A 17,364-nucleotide genomic window follows, 5' to 3' on the forward strand; every position below is an offset into this window, starting at 1 on the left:
AAATACACTCATCTGCAAATCAATTTGGTTTTCACAAGAGACTCAACTGAATCTCTCGTTTATGATGTTCTCCAACTGAATGTGCTGCACACAGGCTGCCTCATGATTCAGTTGGCACGATATTCGAGATATCGAAGTATATTTTCATAAAGGAACATCATAAACGAGAGATTCAATTGAGTCTCCCGTGAAAACCAAATTGATTTGCAGATGAGTATATTTCTCGAAAAGCAGTCTGTTCATGTTATTCGCCGGGCACTATGAAACAGACACTTGATTCAGAGACGAAGTGGATAGATAACACTGAGTCGGCCAGCCATTCAGGGTCGAGGTAAGTCAATTGTTTGCTTACCTGGTTGACTGGTGCCCATGTGCTGAGGGAGTTAAATGACAACCGAACGGTTCACAAACAGTCAGATGTTATAACGCGTAACACGTATAGCTGGTGTCACGATATTGATTGCCATCAGTAACTTTCGCGAGTTCAACCCAAAAACCTCCAGAAACCTCTGATACTATGTGAGCTAGACGTAGAGTTAAAGGGTGCTATTCGAAATGACAGCAGTCTTCTCCATCCAAAGGAAATTTCGAAACTGTGTAAAGTAGTCAATTCTACGATCGTTAAGCTGTAGCCTAACGGCCATGCTACCAGAAGGAAACACTAGGGCTGGAATATGGCCAGGTTGCACAAGCCTAGACAGGGGAAGTCGAGAAACGAAGGTCGGGTTCGAACCATGGACCCTCCGGCCAATAAATTCGCGCTCTAACCATTAAACCATTTCCCCCAATCCTATGATGCCCCTCATCTAACAATTTGACATCAGAAATGTCTATCTATGCTGAAAAAAGTTGTAGTACATCTCCGTTGTCGACCTCAATGCCATCAACACCATAACTGACTACCGAAAGCAGCTAGAAGCCATACACAGCGGGCTAGACCAAGCCAGGTTTGGCGCTAAAATTGACAAAGTTCTCCACAACAGCTCTAACATCTGTGGTGAGCACAACTTCAACTGTTCTTCTCGACTTTATATTGTCGGGCAACTGCAATCGCGGGATATTTTATTGAAACTTTACGGTCTTCTCATTCCGCACAAACTAGCCAGAATAGGAAGGATCTCGCAAGTTGTTTTGTTCCTTCGTTTGGAAATTTGCCACTCAAGGAAGCAGTCAGCATTTGAGCCAATGGAGTGCGCATGGTGGCTGAATGACAGTACTGACTCAGTGAAGGCTGATCATGAAGCTGACCAGGTGCAATGTTGAGCCCTTAACTAGAAGGTCGGGGGTTCAAATCTTCTTAGAGGTTTGTGAGGTGTGAACTGTTGAAGACTCCCATCAGGCACGCAACCAGATATTTGATAGGATTTTATCCGATTTCGGCACAATTCATTGACCACTTAAGCTACAATGCCATTTTCAACTCTTTCATGCTTAAAAAAAACAGTTGATTCCACTCAAACGTACGACTTGAGTTCTGGATATTTGCCTCAAACGCTGCTGTACAGTTCTTTTGTGTGAAGACATTTCATCATCAGTTGTATAATAAGCCTCAGGAAAACAGTCTATTGTAAGTAATAAACTGCCGCGGAAGAAGTCAAAAGATAAGTGGATACGGAGATAATGACATCCTAATATCACATCCACCCATTGAATTTTCAAAAAAATCTTGTTCAATCATCGTAGGATTTTGTAAAACTACCCCGGAGTTCTACCAATTGGATCGCGGACCTTGATTATCCAATGATATCGTCGACCTGAGTAATGGTGCAGCAGAACTGCGGCCTATCCTTTATCGTATCAACCACTACCCTTGTTGTGACTTGATGTACGGTAGTGCAACCCTATCGGTCCCTTGGCTTCCTGCTCCGCCCACGATGACATATCAAAAAGCACGGTAGCCCTACCCCACCCGCTCAGTGAAGGCTGATCATGAAGCTGACCAGGTGCAATGTTGAGCCCTTAACTAGAAGGTCGGGGGTTCAAATCTTCTTAGAGGTTTGTGAGGTGTGAACTGTTGAAGACTCCCATCAGGCACGCAACCAGATATTTGATAGGATTTTATCCGATTTCGGCACAATTCATTGACCACTTAAGCTACAATGCCATTTTCAACTCTTTCATGCTTAAAAAAAACAGTTGATTCCACTCAAACGTACGACTTGAGTTCTGGATATTTGCCTCAAACGCTGCTGTACAGTTCTTTTGTGTGAAGACATTTCATCATCAGTTGTATAATAAGCCTCAGGAAAACAGTCTATTGTAAGTAATAAACTGCCGCGGAAGAAGTCAAAAGATAAGTGGATACGGAGATAATGACATCCTAATATCACATCCACCCATTGAATTTTCAAAAAAATCTTGTTCAATCATCGTAGGATTTTGTAAAACTACCCCGGAGTTCTACCAATTGGATCGCGGACCTTGATTATCCAATGATATCGTCGACCTGAGTAATGGTGCAGCAGAACTGCGGCCTATCCTTTATCGTATCAACCACTACCCTTGTTGTGACTTGATGTACGGTAGTGCAACCCCGTATCGGTCTGTTGGCTTCCTGCTCCGCCCACTATAGTGTATCAAAAGGCACGGTAGCTCTGGACAGTCCTTTATGGAGACAAAGGAAAATTATTACAACTGCATTCATATGGTAGTCACAGAGTGTTCCACAAGGTCGTGCCAGAATCTCCGTGAGGGGGCGAGAAGCATCGAGTCAAAGATGCTCGACTCGGATTGGCTGGTATTCTGACCAATCAGGGCATGCCTTCGTTTGGTCCATGTCCCGCACGTGACACATCCGTCCCAACGATGTGATGTTCGTTCATTAGAGACGGCTGGCCACCGAAGAACCCTTCGCTGGTTAGCCTTGAAATAAATCCTGGATCCCCTGTCTAGCCAGTTTAGTGTTAATCAAGACCATCCGTTCAGGAGACGGTCGTCGGCATCGTCAACCTCAGGAAAATATTCGTGCAACTTTCAGTCTGCTTTATGGAAGTGTTCATAAATTAGCCTTTGAATGAATTCCTGTGTGTAACCTGTGAACGTCCGTACTAACATACACCTGATCTCTTCGATTGATCCAGCGACACAGACTACAATGGGATGCGTCCTTGACCTTGTCCTGCCTGCTAAGAATAGCGCCGTCGCATCGGAGGACAACTGTTTAGGTCAATGCTGAACCATTTCACCCACAGGTGAACCACGAGGTCAAAACCGAACACAAACTGAATGATGCTGTGGTCGGGCCTTGTTACGGATCATGCTTCATGAGTATTAGCGATCTGAGATATTCTTAGTGCGGAAAGTCGCTGTAAAGTAAGTACATGGTAAACTTATTCAGATTTCAAGGAAATTGACTGCGTATCCCAACAAGAAAAATGTAGTGTTCGCAACAAAACTAAATGGAACCGTTCCCTTTGAATGCGTTAGGAAACCGAAATGAATGATGACATATCTGGTTCGATGTTATGCTCCAAATTTTGGATAAACTTACGTATTTTTATATCTATCTATCCATCGGATCCTGTCTGAGCGCAATTTTCCTCTCCGTTTCTACAGTGTAACCGAGTACAGGAGGCGATTGATGTTCACTTGGAATTGAACAACTGGCAGTTAGCTTTGGACCTGATCAATCAACACATTCCGATTACAGCAGGAATGGGGAACTACCACAAACAGCAACAGCAACAAAAGATTGACAGCCTCTTGAATCAGAATATTGCCCACCTGTTGGACCAAGGTCGCAGAGTGCATGCCGTGGAATTGTTTAAACGAGCGGGAAAGTTCTTACCAGCAGCGGAATTGATGTATCAAGTGAGTTGAAAGTGCTGTGGTGTATCTTTTGGAGCACCAAAAGTGTTCATATTGATCATAGTGTGAGCATCGGTTTGCTATTCTCCCCTCCCGAGTGGCATTACATGTTCTATCACGGTTTTCATCCATTTTATGGGGAAAGTGCCCCATGACAACATCAAATGACCCCGGAGTGACTGAAAGAAGGCCACTGTGGCTGACTTTGATATAGTAAGGGGCACGCTAGCAGTACGGGGTTCATTGCTCCGAGCGATGTATAAGGAATGGAACGACTGACCGTTCCAAGAGAAACGTACGCGAATACCGAAGCATTGCAGGGCTATTTGCTGGGATGCTCCTACCACAAGCGGACTTTTAGTTCAGAGAAGACTTGACGGAACATGAGTAGTGTGCCTCAATTCGGTACATGAAAACGGTTCGTCGATCATGCTGGAATGAGCAGCTCCACGTGTACGCATATGCCTGACACTCAAACAAATTCCACGCACAGGGGAAGGGGTTTCGTCTGGCGATCTTTAACTTAACAGAGTCCGTAAGTTCCTTCAGCAGAGTAAAAGAAATCTTGGTTATCTCCGACCAGAAACAATTTCATTCAAAACATGGGGGAGACCTTGGTAGCTCAAGTTGCGTAGATGGATCTTTTCCAGATAGCCCCCGTCAACTAAAAAGATTAGAAAAAAGAGGATATGAAATTTGTACTTTTGTTTTTATTGAATAGGGTGAAACTGGGACATATCATCAATAATTCGCATGAAACGGTCCGTTTTCCGGTACCTTTGCCTCCAAACGAACTCACACAAGTAGCTGTCCACTAAAGATCGGTGTGTGCCGAAGTGGCGTTTATTCTGCACCTTGTAGACGTGCCAAGGAGATTTGGTGGTTTGTGTGTGAAATCCAGTCGTTTGATCCACAAAGTTTTCGGTATGAACACCTCTTTAGTTTCCCGGCGGATCCCTCCTGTTGGGGAGGGACTCGCCCTGCGTTTTTTACGGCGAGATATTAGCCTTTCATCGATGTCGACGTGTAGACCTGGACCGTCGATAACTGTTGGAGTGTGCAAAAGCCGCCGCCAGGCGCAAACTTCGCGAAGAAATTTCTTCCAGTCAATTGCGGTCGTGTGGCTAATAGATAATTCCTCTGAGCAGAATTCGATTTTTGCCAAGTTTTCGGACCAGCAATAAATGAGTAGAATTACTGTCCTAAACTCCATCCTAGACCGCTTCAGCCAAGTTCCCTTTCGAAGACCGATTTTTAGCCGACACTGTCGGGCATTACACCTCCACCTGTCGGAAACAGTTGAAGGTATCATCTGGTCGCCATAAACGCTGGCATAAACATGGCTTTGCAAAAAAAGTATCGCCGTCTCCTTGGCAGGAACGAGAGTTGAAAGCGTCAAAAAGTTCATTTAAGGTTTTACGTCCGAACGGAGAAAATGTTTGCACAAAATGAGTCTAGATGCGGATAAGGAATTGTTTTCATGAAAAATAGGTCAAGGTTGTGTGCGCACATTAAATTGGAGCCGGCAAAATGTGGCGGGGCTTAACTTTTCGCACATGCACTTTTGCATCAATGGCGGAACTTATCTGGAAAAGATCCGAATAGATGATCTCTGGTTTGTTCGCTGAACGTTTCATCACTAATCGAGATGATGTCACACCTCGACACCGCACACCCACCAACTCATCGCTACGTTCCTTCGTAACGCACTGACGACGCCACCTCGAGTGGCGAAGATGCGTTTGGTTCACTTTGTTGAAGTTGTTTTTGAAAATATCACGGTAAGCTGTGGGTTTGATTGTTGACCTTTTAAAAATATTTAAATCTCTCATCTGCAGCACCCTTTCGGTGCCTAGCTGCCATACCACCGGAAGGATGCACGAGGGCTGGGATACTGCCAGGTTGCCCAAGCCTAGACAGGGGAAGTCGAGAGGCAGACGTCGGTTTCGAACCACGGACCTTGCGGTCAGTAAATTCGCGCTCTAACCACTTGGGCCATCTCGCCCCCTGTCGATCTAAATACTAGTGAAATCATCGAAAACACCTCATTTCAAACGGGTTGTAAGCGTAAACTCATTTTCAGATATTTAAAGCTAACGCTAAGGATAGGTGCACAGCGTTGCCCCACCTGGACAGCAGCAGTGCCCGAAAAGGCTTCACAGAAGTACATGTTCTGTGGCATCAATAAAAGCCACGCGCTGTTCACTCTCGTCCGCTTGTATCATAAACCATCATTCCGAAATCACAGGCAACACAGGTCACTGAATGCACCCTCTCATAACAGTTATGTACTTGTCTAATTCGATCTGCAGGAAGCTAGAGACGCAGCTCGCAAAGGAACTACATCACTACTTCAGCTGAAAAAGATGTATGTCGTCATTGGACTGCTTATGGAACAATACTATGAACAGAACAAACTTCAAGCTTCCGCGAAAGCAAAAATCACAAACTGTGCTGAGGTAGGTGACCTGTTTCTGTTGTCACTTGTGTAACGCTTCAAACTGGATGACATTTGAGCAACATGGCACTAAGAGTTTGGATTCCACGTAGCTCAGTACGCACCAATATTGATATTGTTCGGCGCGACAGGAAACTAAAATCCTGGTACTTTTCCGAGTTATCATAAATTCTGAGGGCTTACAAGGTCGCTCAAGTGCAAACACAGCTATTGAAGCGTTGCCTGGAATTGAGTAACCATCTACTAATATTGCAGAACTTCTTCTCAGCGTGTGTTCTTGCTCGCGAGAAGCCAACCAAATAGAGCGCACTTTCCACACCGCAATAACAAACACCGATTGGTCTCTGAGTTATTGTCAACAGCTGTGGTGAAGGCGGTTGCTCTCGATAGTCGGCAGTTCTGGTAACCTGTGCTTCATACACACCCGCACTTGTGCTGTCATTAGATCGGCTGTCGGTCGGCCTTGTTCAGAGCACGAGTGAATCATGATTCCCCATAAATCTTTCGTTGATAAAGGACAATTAAACGCGATTATTTGTTACGGAAACGTATTCTCACGGAGAAATGAAAAGGAGGATGGATAATTACTACTTTGACCGTGAAATGCTTCCATGACTGCTCTTTGTGCTTAACCAGGGCTAAATTATCGCCTAAGTTAATTCAATTCAAGTTCAAAATGATTAGTTATGTGCTGGGTTGTGGTCCCTTTGAAGTGATTATCAAATAATCAATAAGAGCTAGGGGTTTTCCCTTTAGAAGACCAGTAAGTTTATCCGTAATGCACTACTCATGAGGTTGCTGAGAAATCTCCGACAGCCCACGACAGGTTTCGCCCTTTTTGGGGCTCATCAGGTAGGCGCAGTCCCCGGGTTTCCGTCAACCTTATGTTCTACTTGAAACCAAATTGCACGAAATTCGCGAAAAACAAATTTGGTTTTGCGAGAGACCCACCGGAAACCCAGCTAATTCTCTCGTTTGTGATGTTTCCAGGCGACTGAGCGTACTGCACCAGGCTGCCTCATGTTTCAGTTGCTACGATATTCGAGATACAGCGATACATGGTGCAGCACGTTCAGTCGCCTGGAGACATCACGTCATCAGCTGCGCTCCAGGTAGGTCGCTCACAAAACCAAATTAGGTTGCACATGAGTGTATTTCCGTAAGTTCATCCTGTTTTGTTTCTTAACAACCTTTTCTCGAGAGGGGACTGCAATGACAAGTGAGATTCGTCGCCTCCAAAACTGTCTTCAAGATGGAAGCGTTACCTGTTTGGGGATTTATCAAGGGTGGTTTTACTAGTATGCGCTGATATTAAAATGGTACTATTTTCATTAGGATGTACCAGTTTCATTTGGCACGGCTGTCATTCCACGACAATAGCAAACGAATCAATTCATCAGCTGTAAACCGCGTATCATAGGTACATTGGTTCCAGCTGCTACAGTTTCAATCAGCGGAAAAGGGGAGAGTGCGGGACATACAGCCACGCCTAGGTTAGTTCGGGAACTGAATAGCTACGTAATAAAGGCGATAGCTTTGATATACGAGCGCCATTGACTGTGCGATTGGACCGTTTCTGCCAATGTCATTGACCACTAGTGAGTTGAATCCCGGGGTCCCCATCCGATGAGGCGGCAGTTGCCGACCCGATCAAGCATGCTGGTTAGTGTCTTCGTACTTCATTGTCAGGTCCACCTCTTGGTCGCTTCCACTCAGCACAGGGCTGAAAAATAGCTTTGTGTGGCAGACGGTCTTCTGGCATGCGGAGAACATGACCTAAGCAGTACAGCCCCTGAGGTGTGAGTAATTCATCTATCGCGGGAGAAGGTGATTGCCGAAAGTGCATCCCTAATAATTCTACTTGAAAGGTTTAGTATACCCATAAGGAGCTAAGCTTCGGTATAGTCCGGTTCACACAAATCAGAACAGTAATTAGCCTAAACCGACTTCGAAACTTCAGGTTATCCAAATGCCAAAACAAAACCACAAAATACACTCATTTGCAAATCGATTTGGTTTTCACAAGAGACTCAACTAAATCTCTCGCTTATGATATTCTACAACTGAATATGCTGCACACAGGCCGCCTCATGTTTCAGTTGGCACCGCAGTATATGTTCACAAAGGAAACTACCCAGAAGTTTGCCAAAAACTCTTCGACAGCCCACGACCGGTTTCGCTCTTCTTGAGTCTCATCAGGTAGGCGCAGTCCCCAAGTTGTCGTCAACCTTATGTTCTACTTGAACCCAAGTTGGACGGAACAAGGTCTGATTTCCAAATGAGTGTATTTCTTGAAGACAGTCCAATTCGGGTTCAAGTAGAACATGAGGTTGATGGTGGAAATTCGGGGACTGCACCTACCTGATGAGCCCCGAGAAGAGCGAAACCGGTGGTGGGCTGTCGAAGAGTTTTCAGCAACCTTCTGAGTAGTTTCCTTTGTGAAAACCAAAAAATATTCCTGATAATTTCAGGTATTTTTAAGCAGAAAACCATTTACTGAAAAAATCCAATGACTATAAATCTGTTATGCAATATGCATCATACTGGAATCCCTTTTCATTTTACCGACCGCAAAATAAGAGTGTTATGCAGGCAAGTTCGACATTAGCCGGATTGCTGTTGGAAGAACGGGAACGTACGGAACACCAAGTAGATCAATTAACCACCAATACGGAAACCAACAAATCCATCTGGAACGAAGCTCTCGGCCGAAGTCGAAAACCCGATGCCGGTGACAGACCGACAGATAATTCCTCATCCAGTCTGGAGAGGACTCCGGATAAGTTCTCGACGGGAATCGGTGGGAGAGCACAAGTGTCCGAAGCGGGAACACCCTTTGTGAATAACAGAAGAGCAGATATCAGTCGACTGATTGATCAGCCTTGGCGTGGTGCGGAAGCCTATCATTTTCTGTCATTGGCTCAGAGACAACTCTACGCGGGTTCGATTGACGAAGCTCTGAGGACTGCGCAACTGTTGCGGGACTATGAGGATATTCTCGAGCCTCGAACCATATATAGCCTCATTGGTAAGTCACAATTCACTAAAAGCGTTTTCTAGGGAACTTTGTTCACCTGAAAACACCCGGAAAACAGAAAACTAATAGTTCCCTGAAAATGAAGTTTGATGCTACTGAGCTAGCTGTCACGCTCGTGAGTATGTCATACTGATGTTAAAAATAAATCGATCGTCACAACCAGCACAGTTACTGGGTCGTCATTCGATGGGTCGGACACACCAATCACATCGCCCAAGTGTGAATACGTTCGCCCGTTCAGACCTTGAAATTCAGATGCGTCCAACGTGCGTTGGTGGAGTAGTGGTTACACGCTCGCCTCGCATGTCAGATGTCCGGGGTTCAAATCCCGGCACGGCCATTGGATATGCAGTGCTGATGAGTTCTAATAAGAGCGAAACTCGAATCCAGTGCTTCCTCCCTTTAGTGTGGACTCACCGGACCAATTACGCCAGAACAGGGAGACGACCGTCCAAACGAGAGTGACTATGAACAAAATACCTATCCCGCAATAACCCCAAAACTGCAATTAAAAATAAATCGTTCAGCTGTAGCATAACTTTGGTGCCCAGCTGTCATTCCAACCGAAGTAAGCACGAACTACTGCCAGGTTGCCCAAGCCTAGGAAGGGAAAGTCGAGATGCGAAGTTTGGGTTCTGACCATAGTCAGTAAATTCGTGCTCTAACCACTAGAGCCATCTTGCTCCCGCTCCCCTACGGGCGTTATTCTCACAGTTAACTTACATGAGCTATCCCTAGGGTGGTTTCTCTTCAATGGAGAGTGATATAGTCACCTTGATTCTAAGATTATGAAGTCTCACGCCAAATTATCTATCAACCACGAAAACACCCGGATACAGAAGTTGATTTTCTGTGATGTGATGGGAAGAGTGAGAACAGAGTGAGCATAACTCACGTGGTATTTCCTCGCCTGCGGCTAAATTCCTGGTTTGGGAGTGGCGTTACCTAGAATACACGAAGTAGGCGGCCACGAGCTCGTGGTGATAGCCCTAACACGGTTGCGTGTGGACAGTGCTGGCGATCCAACGCCATTGAAGCTGTTTCACACCATATTATGGTATGAATGCTTCAGCATTGAAGGTGAAAAGGCAAGTGTTGGAGTACAGCTGGCTTCTCTATAGGTAGGAGTCTACGGTTGCAGGCTAGCTAATCCATGATTCCATTCGGTCATTGATTTGGCCAATTAATCAGTTATGGACGGTGGTCACAGTTGCCTGTGGTGTCTAGTCTCTGAGTGACTCATCGAAACAACTTCTGAAGAATTTAGATGACTGGGCATTTCACAGTCTTTGTTCTCCAAAGGCCAAATTTACATCAGTTTCGTTGATTCCAACAGCTATTCAGTTGCACATCTCATAAGGTTTGTTAAAATGTTTACGATCTGTATAATTTGTGGATAGGTTGCTTTGTGTTGACAGAAGATTCAGGTGACTACGTTTGAAATTTGCTCACGACCATCTGCGTGTCTGTACGGAGGCCAGCCGTCCCTAATAACCGAACATCACATCATCTGGACGGATATCACGTGCAGGACACGGACCAGACGAAGGCATGCTCTGATTGGCCAGAATACCAGCCAGTCCGAGCCGAGCATCTTTGACTCCACGCTTCTCGCCCCCTCACGGAGATTCTAGCACGACCTTGTGGACATTCTGTGATTACCCTATAAATACAGTTGTAATAATTGTCCTTTGTTTCCATAAAGGGCTGTGTAGAGTTACCGTGCCCTTTAACATACCATAGTACGCCGAGCAGGAGGCCGAGGGACCGATACAGATTTGCACTACCATCCACCAAGTCACAACAGTGACTTTCGGTAACTTTCCTTCCCTTGACAGCTATGTGCGCGATTTATGCCAAGGCATTTGGAGTCTGTTCGAAAGCATTCACCAAACTGGAAACTCTCCCTAATCTCTCTTCTGCCGACCGGAAGGCTTATGAACGATTGGCGCTGGATATCTTCACAATGTAAGTGTTAGTTGATTCTCACTGTGTTTGGTGAATGTTTCACTTGAGCAAAAATAGTAACTTTGTCACCATTCTTTCTATTTGAGCACAACTCATGGCCACATAGTGACATCGGTTTCGCTTCTGTGAGACCAGCAGATCCGAACAATGAAATTAGCGAACTCTACTCAGTTATAAATTAACCTGGTTCTGACGAAAGACTGAACTGAATCCGAGCTGCATCTCTCGTTTAAGGTACTCTTCGCCAGATGCGTGCAGTTTCGTGTGTGAAGAGAAAACGGAGTTGACAGAAACTAAAGGAACTACGCTTATTTGATAAGCCCCATAAAGCATGAGAGCGGACCTAGGCTGTCGACAAGTTTTCAACAACATTACAAGTAGTGTTTTTGGTCGCGGAGGTTCTACATTCTTTCGAACATGCACTAGGCGTTTACATTAGGAAGTTCAAGTCTCAGTTGATCGTTGACCAAGAGAACTATGACGATGCCCTTCAACTTTACGTAGTAACATAATTGGCTGCTCCGGTAATAGGTTTAGCAAAAGTCAAACTCAACCAAACCTGAATGCTCTAGATGCGAATACTGTCGTTCTACACTAATTTCGTTCCATGATTTCGCGGCAAACAAAAGCATCATCCAGAAGTACGTGGACTTGAAAAATGTAGCAGCCTTTTTGCTAGACAGCACGCTCAATCGAACAGATGTACATCAGGGTGATAACGAATCGTTGCATCACCTTCTGGATTCCGAAAGTTCCCCATACATACAGAAGGTTGATGGAGACCCAAGAAGGGCGAAACCGGTCGTGGGCTGTCGAAGAGTTTTCACCAACCTTGTGAGTAGCTTCCTTCATGAAAATATACTGCGATATCTCGAATATCGTGCCAACTGAATCATGAGGCGGCCTGTGTGCAGCACACTCAGTTGTAGAACATCATAGACGGGAGATTCATTTGAGTCTCTTGTGAAAACCAAATTGATTTGCAAATGAGTGTGTGTCAAAAACAGTCCAATTTTGGTTCAAGTAGATCATAAGGTTGACGGAAACTCGGAGCCCCAAGAGGGGTTAAACCGGTGGTGGGCTGTCGAAGAGTTTTCAGCAACCTTGCGAGTAGTTTCCTCTATGAAAAGTAGGTTGATGGAAGTTCAGCAGAGTGAGAGCCACAAACCCACCTAGCTTCAGTCCGTCCCTCGTCTGTAGACGTAACTGCGGACGCCCAGACTGTGGCTTTCCTCCCAGGGTGAGAGGGTCAACGAGAGGGGATGCCACAATTGACTGAATCCCCGGTGTTCCTCTCGTTTAGGTTTCACAAAAAATGACCAATTTGATCGTGCTTACATGTTGGCTAACCAAAGAATTAAATTGGCAATAAACAGGAAACGATTCTAACAAAGAGCAACCATACAGGCCTGTACTGTACTCGGAGGTCTGCGTGTAGCCCGTATCTGTGAACTGGATCAGATACACTCAATTTCCTCAGACGGAGAAAATGTCCGAAACCGGTCTGTATGATTAGTTGTGTTGAGTGAGCCATGTGAAGCGCAAGACACCGGACTCCATTTTCACTCCTCACACGAGTATTCCAAGAATGGTTTGTACGATCAAGGAAGATAAAAGCCTATCACACGCAGATTTTACTTGGATTTATGTAGCGACAAAGCCTTCTACTTGACAGGTGTGCTTGGCTGAAGGCCAAGGTGTGAAGCAGGTGGGATTGCCTTGATTAATGAGGATAAACGATTTGCCACAAACATGAGTAACCTCATGCAGATGCGCAACCTATGAACCTAACTGTTAGAACACGAGCGCCCAAATCAGTCAAGAAGCGCGGATGAGTAAGTTAGTATTATCAGCGAATATACACTCATTTGCAAACTAATTTGGTTCTTTCGAGAATCACCTGGAGCCCAGCTGAATATCTCGTTTGTGATGTTCTCACGCAACTGAATAGGCTTCACCAGGCCGCCTCATGTTTCAGTCGCTACGATATTCGAGATATCGCGATACATGCAAGTCTTTGCAATGTACTACTCATAAGGTTGCTGAAAATCCATCGACAACCTACGAATGGTTTCGCCCTTTTTGGGGCTCATCAGGTAGGCGCAGTTCCCGAGTTACCGTCAACCTTACGTTCTACTTGAAGCCAAATTGCACGGGTTCTACGCCCACCCGATGAGCCCCAAAAAGGGAGAAACCGGTCGTGGGCTGTCGACGGATTTTCAGCAACCTTATGAGTAGTGCATTACAAAGATAAGTCATTATATGTTTGCCCAACTATTTCGAATCACTGGTGCACCTACATCTTCTATTCATCATTTAGCACAAAAGAAAAAATTCCTCTGGGTAGCCTTGGTACGTATGATTGGCGTGTCCGGGTCCGCATCCAGGCAACGACCAGCGCAACTGAGTTTGTTGGCGATGGCTATCATACTTCGTTGCCAACTCATTGTTTGAACTCCCCTGTCGCGCTTTCACCCTTCCTGTGGTTGTGTGAAAAGAGCCCTTCGAGGAATAGTCGTGGAGATGGTTCAAGCATTTGTCCCGGCAAAGTAAACTAGTCTCGTATGTGATCAGGTTTACGACTGGCCGTTCTCTCCCGTGATTTACTCTCATTCTGTCTCTCTTTCACAGGTATCAACCAAGTGATCAGCATAGAAATCCCGATTCCTACGAAATGGACTCCATGCTGGAAAGGTGCGTTTCTGAAAGTGTTTTGCTGTTTTTCTCCAGAACACTATCGTGGTGCATGTTCAGGTGCCTTGGGAGCGCAGAGATCACGTCAGGACGTAGGACTCCAAGTTTCCCAGTGGCTAGGGAGTGAGCTTCTGACGAGGCGATCCAGCGGCTAGAAACCAACCCTGATTTCAGCTGTATCCCGGCTCTCGTGCACACTAAAATAAGGCCATTTCGGCTTTAAGGACATCAGCACTTGATGTAGGAAAATTCATACCGTAAAAGTCAGTGCATAAATATTAAGCTATTCAATATCATCAGTCAAAATTAGCATTTTAACGAAATACTTGAACCAAAGGTCGCTGCGAACCGAACCGAAATATTCACATACAACGGTAACTGACGAAAATATCGACTTATCGAGAGAGCCAGAAGTTGTACAAACCCTAAAGGTATCGAGACATCAGGTAACGCTATTGACTACCATATAGTTGGGATAAATCTTCCGCCACGTGGGAAACTCAATGTTCGCTTGAGGGCACTTTATTAGAATCACAGTTACATAGGCCAGCATGCCGAATCACCGTTTCCCGAAGAGAGCACCGCTTTCCGTGCCCACTTCACACTGACACTAGCAGAGAGGTGGTCAAACTGTCCTGGCAGATGTGCATGAGCGAGATTTCAAAGTCTGGGCGCTGTCGGTGCGACTCGCCTTCTAGTCATCATCAACATCAGCAGAGACAGCTTTACTGCTGTACAACCATTAGGTCTATCTGATTATATTTCAAGTCTTGGAATGAAAAGAGTGTTTAAGAGAGGGGAACTGGTGATGACCTATCGCAAGCATTCTCATATGCTTACATCTCCAACCGCTCAATCAGACAATCTGGAAAGACAGCATGAAACCCATTGACATCGATCGACCGCCATTTCTTGCAGTCTCTAGTCAAGCGCAGGTGGCGTCAGGGGGACCCCAGCCTAAAAGGCACACTTCATCAACAACACCCAAACTCTTCGTAATCTCCTTTATTCCCTTCCAAGTCACGTTGTCCACTTCGCGGTTTGCACCATTCTGAAAGAGGCACGACTCGTCGCAGTAGACAGTGTTTCGGCATGCGTAGCACATGGCCCAGCCATCGTTGTCGGTGGTGCTGGATGTGTTCTCCGATTGAAGCACCTGCCATACAACCAAATACTCGTTTTCTAATCACCTCGTTACGAATTCGCTGACGCCGTCCGACACCAGCCACGCTTCTGAGGCACCGGTGGTAAAAGACCGGAAGACGACTCACATCATCTGTCCCCAGAGGTCATGTTCCGCAATCATACAACAACATAGCCCTCATTGTAGCCTGATACACGCGACCCTTGAAACCCAACGCTATGCCGTTTTGACGCTACAGGTGACGCGCACGTGGCTGCAGGATGGAGTCCGCCTGACCCCCACTGTGTCTGGTTGGAGACGCCGCAAGGTATGACTGCTAATCAATGTCAGTGCCACTGATTGCATACGCAATCCAAATGGGTTGAAATCCGCTAGCTCGATCGACTCCATAGTAAAGTAATCACTCAGCTGTAACACCCGGTGCCTAACTGTCATGCCACCCGAAGGAAGCATGAGGGCTGGGATACTGCCAGGTTGCCCAAGTCTAGACAGGGGGAGTCGAGAGGCAGAGGTCAGGTTCGAAACACGAACCTTCCGGTCAGTAAATCCGCTCTCTAACCACTTGAGCAATCTCGCCTCCCCCCATGGTGATGTGTCAGTTAACCGATAAAATATTTGTAAGTCAGATTATGTGGAACAAAATAATAGGTTTTCAAATGAAGTTGCATTGGAATCGATATTACCAATAAGCACTAAGGCAGCTGTCATGTGAGTAGTAGTCACTGGATTAGAATAATCAATAAATGAACGGTCGGTACGCCCACGCGCACCACCTGTCAGGGTTGCTATAAGGGAATGGATGATCGATGACCATTACATCTGTCCCCACTGGGAGATTTCCTCATCGCTACCAAAACAGGTCATCTATTTGGTAATAAAGACTTCAATGCTTGACTAAACTCTCACTATTCCTGACTGGGTTCGCTTAGTCGTCCCTCAATAATTGCAATGCTCATTGATTGTGGTTTGACAAAGTCAGTGACCAAAGATTTAGCCCTCTAAGTGAGACCAACCTATGATAAAAAGCTGAGTGGCACTGTACAACTGTTTCATCTTTGTTGGGAATCACCAGTAGTACGTATCTCACGGAACTCCAGGTTAGTAGTTTGAATGATCAACCGCTCGACCACGGGCGACTCATCATCAATGTGAATAACTCGCGCCTAGGCAGGATATGGTGCCGTTCATCCTTCAATTACGAGGTGACAGCTGTCGACTAGCTCCTCGAGCAAAGACTTCTCAGATGGAAGCATCATTCTCTGCACTGCCTATAGGTATTCACTAGCAACAAATCTGGAGATAGTACCGGAGATTTCGCCCTCCAAGTGAAGCCACTGGTGGTCGGGGGCGAGATGGCTCAAGTGGTTGCGAAATTACTGGCCGCAAGATCCGTGGTTCGAACCCGACCTCTGCCTCTCAACTTCCCCTATCTAGGCTTGGGCAACCTGGCAGTATCCCTGCCCTCGTGCTTCCTTCGGAAAGCATGGTAGCTAGGCGCCAGAAGGGTGTTACTGGTGATTGAACGGTTAACTAATTGGGCGAATGATTAGCTACCAACCGGGGGTCACGAGTTCGAGACTCTTTGGAGTTTCATAAGATGCGCACTGCTGATGAATCCCAGAGATGCTGAAGTAGATGTAGTGCTTTTCGGCATAGGTTAGTTTCAACTGCAAGACAGTCTCCATTAACATTTCCAAATCTGCTCATAGCACGAACTAAGCTATTGCCGTTGTCTCATCAGCTGATTTCTCCAAGAGGTCTTTCAGTTGATCTAATCAAACCCATTCCCAACTCACCTGTTTTTAGTGAAACAAAAATCCCAATCTGTGTGGTTACAGGCCAACCGGTAACAGATTATCAATTCTGGATGTGTCCCACCTGTAAACACAGTGCCTACGAACAAGAGATTACACGACTACACAGTTGTCCCCTGTGTCATTTCCCTGTCCAATAGACCCAAACTACCGCCCGATCTACCTCTCGATTGCATTTCCAAATAAACTCATGTTGTCCCACCCCCACGTGACCGGTTCGTTTATTTCGCACAGGGTAAATAGCCATTTTTTGATGGGTTGATGCCTCAGACAAAGACTATTCATTTGCATATCAACTGGTTTTTTTACTAAAGACACTTGCAAATATATTGCGATTTCTCGAATATCGTACCGACTGAAACATGAGGCGGCCTCTGTGCAGCACATTCAGTGGAGCAATAGTATAAAAGAGATTCAGTTGTCTTCCGTGAAAACCCCGGTT

General features: G+C 45.7%; 1 protein-coding gene across 1 annotated transcript in view; it reads left to right on the top strand.

The window, feature by feature from the left end:
- Window positions 1-17,120, top strand: part of T265_02113 (hypothetical protein) — a gene marked incomplete at both ends in the record, with an annotated part of 60,219 nt that extends 43,099 nt beyond the window's left edge. The window contains 8 exon segments of the mRNA XM_009166272.1: window positions 3,556-3,810; window positions 3,823-3,872; window positions 5,646-5,772; window positions 6,120-6,266; window positions 8,846-9,293; window positions 11,141-11,270; window positions 13,902-13,964; window positions 16,915-17,120. Of these exon segments, the coding sequence (XP_009164536.1) occupies window positions 3,556-3,810; window positions 3,823-3,872; window positions 5,646-5,772; window positions 6,120-6,266; window positions 8,846-9,293; window positions 11,141-11,270; window positions 13,902-13,964; window positions 16,915-17,062 (1,368 nt within the window).
- Window positions 17,121-17,364: the final 244 nt, after the last annotated feature.

The sequence above is a fragment of the Opisthorchis viverrini genome (genome assembly GCF_000715545.1).
Source record: "Opisthorchis viverrini unplaced genomic scaffold opera_v5_24, whole genome shotgun sequence".
In the NCBI taxonomy this organism is placed as follows: domain Eukaryota; kingdom Metazoa; phylum Platyhelminthes; class Trematoda; order Opisthorchiida; family Opisthorchiidae; genus Opisthorchis; species Opisthorchis viverrini.